At 33.1% G+C, this 9,017-nt stretch overlaps 1 protein-coding gene across 1 annotated transcript; it reads right to left on the bottom strand.

The window, feature by feature from the left end:
* LOC107764717 (nudix hydrolase 8) lies at window positions 1-6,186 on the bottom strand. Its single transcript, XM_016583321.2, has 9 exons — window positions 5,649-6,186; window positions 3,213-3,472; window positions 2,458-2,523; window positions 2,222-2,359; window positions 1,889-1,966; window positions 1,714-1,764; window positions 1,577-1,611; window positions 798-906; window positions 1-372 (listed from the first exon to the last, which is right to left on the bottom strand). Exons 1-9 carry the CDS (start codon window positions 5,788-5,790, stop codon window positions 166-168), a joined length of 1,086 nt encoding a protein of 361 aa, XP_016438807.2. The 5' UTR covers window positions 5,791-6,186; the 3' UTR covers window positions 1-165.
* Between the last annotated feature and the right edge of the window lie 2,831 nt (window positions 6,187-9,017).

Here is a 9,017-nt window from a genome sequence, read left to right as displayed (position 1 = left end):
TTGAGGGAAGAAAAACTTCTTGGATAATCACTTGAAAAAAATATTTTACATATTTACAGAGTCAATACCCTGCAGATTACAGCGGATTACATATACACAAAATGACCAAGTGATATTGTTAGTCATTGTGAGTGGTGAAGTGTAATATCCATACTGATTGTGATGCTAACTGGCTTGACAATTCAAATCTGGATCATCAACTGTGTTGAAGTACAATGTGGAAAGTTTGTCATCAAATTTGGAAACCAGCTGATGGACAGACAATCCGCAGTAACGCTTCCCTAGTCGAGCAATAAAAATGTCAATTATTTTCTTGAACATGTCATCACCTTGTATTAGGGGCTGCTCCACAAATTCAGCTAGAGGCATCCACTGTATCGCGAACAGAAAGGCAGGTTAAGTAAATGCGAGGTAGCATAAAACCACACACACTAGTCAGAATTGGGTCTGACTCAACCCTTAAAGCTAGATCATGAGGTGAAGATTGTCCAAAATCGTATAAGAAAAGAACTATCAAATTTTCCCAATCAATATGAGACACATAATCCGTTGCATGCCCAGGATCGAACATCTTGTGCATGGACAATAGTGTGGCACAAACCCAAGAGCATGGATGGGTGTGACGCAAAACCAAGAATAGGGATGAGTCTGAGTCTGATGCTATGTTAAGGAAAATGGACATTGGCCTAATTTAACATAAAAAAGCAAGTTCATCGGACGAGGAAACACAAATTTCTCCAACCAATGTAGAACATTAAACAATTATTATTGCCTGTTAATTTATACAATATGCTTACCTTAGCAGCCTTAATTTCTAGATCATCAACCATGATCTGTTTTGATAGAGGTCTTAATAGGCAGACGAAGAACAAGTCCGACTTTTCAAAGGCCACGTTTTGTGCATGCCTGAAAGAGGACATCGATAAGTGTTAATTAAAAAATGGAGGCTATAAAATAAACAATTAGAGTCCAAAATTTAACCAGCATTTCACTTGACACTTTAAACTAAGGTTTAGAGTGTGATTGTCTCAAATAACATGAGGGAGAGCAAGAAGCTCAGTTAAGCTTGAAGATGGGCAGTTTTTATTGTAGTTGGAAGAAAGTAAATCTTATATTTCTACATCAGATGCACATCCTTTTCGATCAATTTGTTACACCAGAAAGCAAGAAATGTCCTAAACAATGAAGTCTAGGAGAGCCTTAGCGCAACGATAAAAGTTGTCGCAGTGTGACCAATAGGTCACGAGTTCAAGCGGCAGAAATAACTTATTGTAGAAATTGCAAGTAAGGCTACGTACATAAGAACCAATGTGGTTCGTCCTTACCTGAACCCCGCACATAGCAGACGCTTAGTACACTAGGTAGTCCTTTTTTAGTAAGCAACAAGTGTCCTAAACAGTTAAGTCTAGCAAGTAGTACTTCTATATTCTGTGTGTCTGAGGAAAGTTCGCTCGGATACTTATCGTATCAGCATTTCATGTTCTTATAAAGTACGCTAATATAGATCTTCCTAGCTCTAAAAAGGCATATAATCATGAAAAATGCATGGTCCTTTGAAGAGGAAGATTTTTGTTACCTAAAAGCCATAACCTCCGCAAATTCAGTATCAATCTGGAAAGAATAATGATAAAGAAAAATATCATTATGATTACAATTGCTCATTATAGATTGCTCATTTAAGTGAAAAAAATATGTTAAGTGTGGATTTCTTACCCCAGTTTCCTCCTTCACTTCTCTCACAACTCCTGTAAAGATCTCCTCGGACTGTATTTTGACACGAACAGTTTTTAAGGAGTTAAGTATACAGAATACATGTTTGAGTATTTACTTCTGTCAAAAGTGACCAAAATGTTAAGGTCAAATTGAGTTAAGTATACAGAATACATACCTCAAGAATGAAACCAGTTGGTATTTTCCATAGCCCTGAAAGAGCCGGCGCAGAATGTTTCTCTTGCACGACGAGCACCTAAATGAGTATTTCATTAGGCTACGAGATTACAACAACAACAACTAAAATAACAACAACAACAACAACAACAATAAACCCAGTATAATCCCACGCGTAGGGTCTGGGAGAGGGTAGTGCGTACGCAGACCTTACCCCTACCTTAAGAAGGTAGATAGGTAGTTTCTGATAGACCCTCGACATATTTCAAGCACAATGATCTTCATAAGCTTATACATGTTAATAGGAGGTCCATCCAAATAGAAAAATATGCACCTCATTTTTATTATTGATCACAAAACCTCCAACTCCAACTTGATGAGATGCATTAGAAGGAAGCATGCAGGGTTCATCTGGTATCCAATAAGTCAACATGACATGTCCTTTTTCTGAATGATGGTACTGAAATCCTTCCTACAAAAATTTAGAGTTTGACCATTATTTTTAGCCAGCATTCAATATCAAAAGAACTAACGCCAAAACTTACAAATTTAAGAAAAGTGATATAATACCTTTACTGCAATAGGAACAAGATCACATTTGTCCACTGGTAGCTTAAGCCAAACTCCCTTCTTCCCCTGCATTGGGAGCCATTTATTAGCAAAAAGGTATTTTATAAGATGTTATCTAATAATATTTGACAAAAGTTGTGAGTCTTTTGGACAACATTCCAAGTACGTTTTACAGTCGCAAGAGTTATTGAAAATAAAGAGAAAAGAAGTGAAAATGCAATGGCTTCCACTATGTAGTAACAATGTTGTCAAGAGCGCGCTCAAGTCTTGAAGCGAGGCTCAAAACATGATGAACGCTTAGCAGGTGCTTCAGCGTTGTCATCAAGGCTCTAAGGCATACTTTCCTTGCCAATGAGCGTAAGCGATGCTAAACAAATGATATTTTGCTTTGTCGTAGATTATTTTCAATTTCTTTGTCCATATATTTTTATATCCCATATACATATATATATATATACATATACATATACATACATATATATATATATATATATATATATATATATATATATATATATATATATATATATATATATATATATATATATATATATATATCTATACTTTTTCCCATTTGCGCCTTTCTTCACTAAAGCACACACTTTATTTGCTCTGTGCTTAAAGCTCCAAAGGACCTGAGAGCCTTTTTGCACTTTTCGCCTTTGATAACACTATGTAGTAATCAACACCAGACAACAAATCTACTCATGAAGTTTGCAACTATTCTAATATAGTAGTTGCTGCTAATGAAGTACCTTCACTTTCCAATGAGCGAGAGATGCACGAAGCACAGACGTAAATATGGCCGGATTGGATGGTAGTCTTTCTGCGTTGACGATTACCCCTCCATATTCATCATCAGAGGCATCAAGTACCCATTTATCTCTAAAATACAAACCTGTACGGTTTGTACCATTTATCTGATAAGAGAAAGTGTCCACTAAGAAATTCTTTTTGGTGACTGAACTTGTAGCATCATAAGAAGTTCTTGAATAAGAAGCCTTCGTTGAAAGCCCTGAAGGTAAACCAGAAAAGTACAGTATTTCAACTTCATTGGCAGTACAAAAAGCAACACTACTCATTTAGCAGCAGCAGTAATGGTGTTATCTGATAACGCGTCAATAATATTCTTCTTAGTGACTGCATTAGAAACAGGAAATGCATCTCTAAAAACTAATGGTGCACTTTATATTGCCTCATTGTATGGCCATTTTGACAAGAGCAGACTTACTTGAATACACAAACTTAAGCTCGTGTAAAGCGGAATAAAATGACTGGAAATGTTAGAGAGAAACCACTTTTATGTTGACAGTATACTTCAACTGCGAGCATGATACTTTTTCTTAGCTAAGTACGTAGAAATGTTATGTTAATTGATGGCGGTAGGACTTGAACTCTCGTACCGTGTTGAATTGTGTGACCACAACATCTAAAATATGATCACTATTCAACAAAATACGCAAATCTCTTAATAAATGACAGAAGCGGAACGAATGATGCTGAATACATACGGCCCCTTAAACTTGCCTAATTTTTTCACTTAGACACCTCTACTAACACTTATACCTATTGAACACTTGAACTCGAGTTAAGGATGAAACACCCAACAAACATTACAACAACTGAAGGACAAACATGAAATGCTTTTATCTACATAGCTAATGCTTTGTCCTTCAAAATATACTCTCCTCTTCACTTCAACTATCAAAAAATCAAACCCGCTCGGACTCTTGAAAAATACTACCAGGCGTGTGCCAGACCCTTTCAATATGCATTTTTGGAGGATGTGCGACAACAATTTTGGAGGGTCCAAGCAACATGGCAGAAACAATCATTCTAAGTAGTAGCTTATGGTTGGCTTTCTCCAAAATCTGGATACAATAATTAAATACTCTAAGCACGAAAATAGTACTCTCTCTCTCTTCCATTTTATGATAATTTGGGTATACTTTTCCGTTTTAGCCTGTTCCAAAAACAAGACACATTTTTATACTTAGAAACAAGTTAATTTTAAATTTCCATTTTATCCTTAAAAAAAGGTAGTCTGGTACACTAAGCTACCGCTATGCACGGGATCCGGGAAAAGACCGAGGTCTATTGTACGCAACTTTACCCTGTATTTCTGCAAGAGGCTATTTCCACGGCTCGAACCCGTGATATCCTGGTCACATGGCAGCAACTTTACCAGTTACGCCAAGGCTCCCCTTCCATTTTATCCTTAGGCCATCTCCAACCCTAACACCAAATTTCACACCAAAATGGTGTAACACCAAATTTACTCCAACCATTACACCATTTTTTACATTAAACCTTCTCTCTCTTCTATATTATATTATTATCTTCTATTCACTTTTTATTTTTTATTTCCTTCAAAGTAATACTATCTTTTTTCTTTTTTCCATATTCATTATATATAATTCACATTCACCACTTATATAATCATTTATTACAAAATTATTTTAAAGGATAAATCAACTAAAAGTGAAATCATTGATAAAAGATAATTAAATAAATATTACATCATAGTCAAATTTAATTTAAGTACCACATAAATATTTAACTTTCGCCTCTATTCTCCCATAAATGCTCAATTAATGCATTACAAAGTGCGAAATGGGCATAGATAATTTTAATGCTCAGTTAATTTTAATATATCTTACATTTGCATTTTTTATTTTTAAATTTTAGCTTTCACTTTTCAATTTTAGAAACATTAGATATCTTACGTTTGCATTTTTTTATTTTTAAATAATGATTATATCTCTTTTTATACAATTATAATAATAATAAAATTAACTTATAATTTTATGTAAATATAATATATACAAAAATTAATATATCAAAAAATAGGATATAAAATTAAAATTATAAAGAACTTAATATAAAATTAATTATATACACAATATATGATAAACTAAAAGTCCAAAAAATAAAAAGATTGAATAAAATAATAATAAATCAAATTTAGTGCAACACTATTCATGCTCTATAATGGTGCAAGAAATGGTGCAGCCTTGGAGATGGTCTTAATGATATGATTTTATAGTCACAGAAATATCGCTATGTTTAAGACCACCGAGTAACAGTCTTCTTATACCCATTAAAGATCAATGGGCTGGAAAAATAACCATCTCATTAAATCCAAAAATTCAAAAGGGTATCACAAACCTAATTATATAACAGAAAATTACCTCTGCGAGAACAAAACTTGGGAGCCACATTGACACCAAACTTGAGCTTTAAGTCTAATAACGAGCTAGAAAACTTCATTATCTCCATACCAACTGATTTAGACATTGATATTGCCTTAGAATCAACATATTTCAGCTCCATTTAAACTAATTCTTCAGTTCAAGATTCAAGTTTTTAAAGCTAAAAAAAAGATATTTTCTTGGGTATTTTCACCCCCCTCCGAGAAAACTAAAATTTGAACAAAAAACAGTGAAGAACTGTAAGTAAAAGAACATAGAGTGTAGTATATATATAAAGGAGATGAATTATGACATGGAAATTGACATAAAGTTAAAGCAGATGTTTGAGTTTGATAGCAATATAGCATGTGGTTGAAAATGAACCCTGTGTAAAATGACAAACACAAGGTTGAAAAACAACTACTAAAAGAAAGATATTTTTATCAGTTATTTGCATTAACTAAAATGAAGGGAAGTGAAAGGAAAACTGAGAGGGAAATTGAAAATGGAAAGAGTAGTGTGAGGTAAAGTTAGTGTGAAGAGAAAGCAGAGGAAACTCAATGGTTTTAAACCATGGAAGTTCTGGCTCTACTCTACTTATTTTTTGGGTGTGTGTGTGTGGGGGGGGGAGTTCCACCAACTTGGTGTCTAGTATGTGTTCGAATACGCATTGTGCGAGCGAATACAGTTGATATAAGATATATTCGTAGCACGTTTGAATACAAGTGATATAAATTATTATAGAATCTATTTTCACAAAACGGATCTAGATTTATAAGGAAAATAAACCACATTAAAGCAGAGTAAAACAAGATTGTTTATTAGGCCGAGACCCCTTTGTTTGGTGTAATATCATAGATCTATGATTTAAAATTTATGGGTTCAACCTTGGAGATTGTTAACACTGAACCTAATATTTTTAAAGATATGAGTTCATATATATTATTTGTTGTAATTTTTAGAATAAATTTATTTCTCGCGTCAAAAGTATTGGATCCAAATGAACTCGATATCGTAATCCTAAATCCGCCCATAAACACTAGGTGGCATTAAGTATTTATCCCAGATATCTGGAGACAGGAAAAAAAATAATTTTTGGGTTACAGTGCGTAATATCATCTTTCGTCACTCTCAAAAAGAAAAAACAAGTAGGTAGATCATGCTTCCTGAATTTTTGCTTATCTTAATTATGAATTATTTAGTTGTTAGCACTATTATCTTATCCTTTGACAACTTGGAGAAATAATTAATTTTAGGACGTCTCTCTTTCCTTTTCGTGAATAATGCATTTTCCTATCAACAAGAATGGCATGATTCGAAATAGTATGAGTTTTTTAAAATGTAAAGCCGAATATAAAATTTTCAATTTTCCTATGAAATAGAGGATTTTAATGTGAAGTTGGTTCTTAATTTTCAAATCTTAAAAAAAAATATAAAATCATATTTAAAAGTTACATAAAAAATAATATATATATATATATATATATATATATATATATATATATATATATATATATATATATATATATAAAGTATAATTTTTCAATAAAGAGTATTCTCAGAAAATCTTTATTGTATGTGACTATGCCACTGAAAGCTGATATAATAAAGTATATATTGAACTGTCAACAAATATTATGTGGCTAAAATCCAAAGAACATACAAATTAAAGAACTCAATTGCTATCATGAATATCAATAGATCAGTTATGTCAACAAAATCCAAGTGGCAAGGAAATATCTTATAAATAAATATTAGTAAATAACATAAGAAAATGGGTCAAATTTGTTGCACTCTTCGAAATTAAGCTATTTTGTATTTCGTTAAACTTTTGCTCTAATATTACACTACTAGGAGAAAGCTTTTTATTTGACTCCTAAAAGAGCTTCAACATAAAGGTAATTTAGAATTATAGTCAAAACTTTGAGAGGTGAATTGGACTTTTTTCTCAAAAATATTTAAACAAATGAAATCCACTCAGTACACATTTAAGATCCACTAAGGGCAAAGAAAAATATCAAAATAATTTGCTTGCGGTAAGAATATGAATGAACAAAAAGTACTTCTAAGGACGATATTGAGCAATTTTGAATGCTATTAAAATAAAAAGTTTAAATTTATTTTTCAAAAAAAGTAAGTGAACGCCAATAAATCTATGAAAAAAGAGAATTAAAAGAAGAAAAATTTGATTGGTTAAAAATGGATAAGATTGTATTATTAGTATCTCTTCAATTATTGAAGATATTTTTGGTACATCTCTTCTTTTTTTTTAACGTGTAATGAGATGCATAGAGAAAATAAGAACTACTATATGACAACGGAGGTTGTGAGTTCGAGTCACTCTAAGAGCAAGGTGGAAGTTTTTGGTGGGAAGTATGCCGAGAGTCTATTTGGAAATAACCTCTCTATCTATGATAGGGGTAAGGTCTGCGTACACACTACCCTTCTCAGACCTCACTAGTGGGATTATACTGAGTTGTTGTTATATGATAACGGATTGCTCGGCTCTCACATCATATAAGTTAGGTTATGGTGAAGTCCACGTGGGAACACGTCAAGTTGGATTGTGATTAGGACAAATTATTTTCTTATGTCTAGTGCACGTGACTCTATTCCCACGATAGCGGACAATTGCTCAGCTCCATGTAGGGCACTACCCCCACCCCCAAAGAAGTTTACCATGTGTATCAAGTAATAATTTGTTATTTAGGGAAAAGTGTTTAGATTAACATAAAGTAATCGAGATTATATGGAGGGAGATTTGTTTTAGTGGTAGAGTACTGCGAGAGTCGATATTACTGAGGAATCAGAATACTTTTGCTTCTCACTTCTGTTGTTAGCAATAAGTTTTCCGTGGAATTTCGGAAATCTGTTTTATGCAGCTTGACAAGGAAATTTTGAGTGGGTAATATTTAATTTGATTGTGAATTAATTTGATTCAAAAATAATAGATGAATTAAACAGAAATATAAGACTTAGCCTTAAAATTGGAATAAACGGCAGATATTTTGGTCTCGGGCGCAGAGCTACCGGGAGCAATAAGAACAATACAATAAACAAGAAAGTAAAAATGTTATTGAGCTTTTGATAGAATATAGTGTATGTTTGTCAGAAAATTTGCCCCCTCTACAATGATGATAGAACTTACTATTTATAACTGCACCTATGGAACAAGGTCCTAGGATTAAGCTCCTTTTTAATGACAATTATGAGGGTCATTGAAGGATAAGTAACGGTGGATCATGAATGTCATATTCTCTGTAACGATCATGCACTTAAAACTGTAGAATATTCTTCATTGAATGCTATCGGATGACGACATTAATTTTGTCGTTATGAGTATCGTTCTCTCCAGTGACAAGTGAGATC

This window comes from Nicotiana tabacum, chromosome 5, assembly GCF_000715075.1.
Source record: "Nicotiana tabacum cultivar K326 chromosome 5, ASM71507v2, whole genome shotgun sequence".
NCBI classification, from domain to species: Eukaryota; Viridiplantae; Streptophyta; class Magnoliopsida; order Solanales; family Solanaceae; genus Nicotiana; species Nicotiana tabacum.
This window is presented reverse-complemented; position numbering and strand designations above follow the sequence as displayed.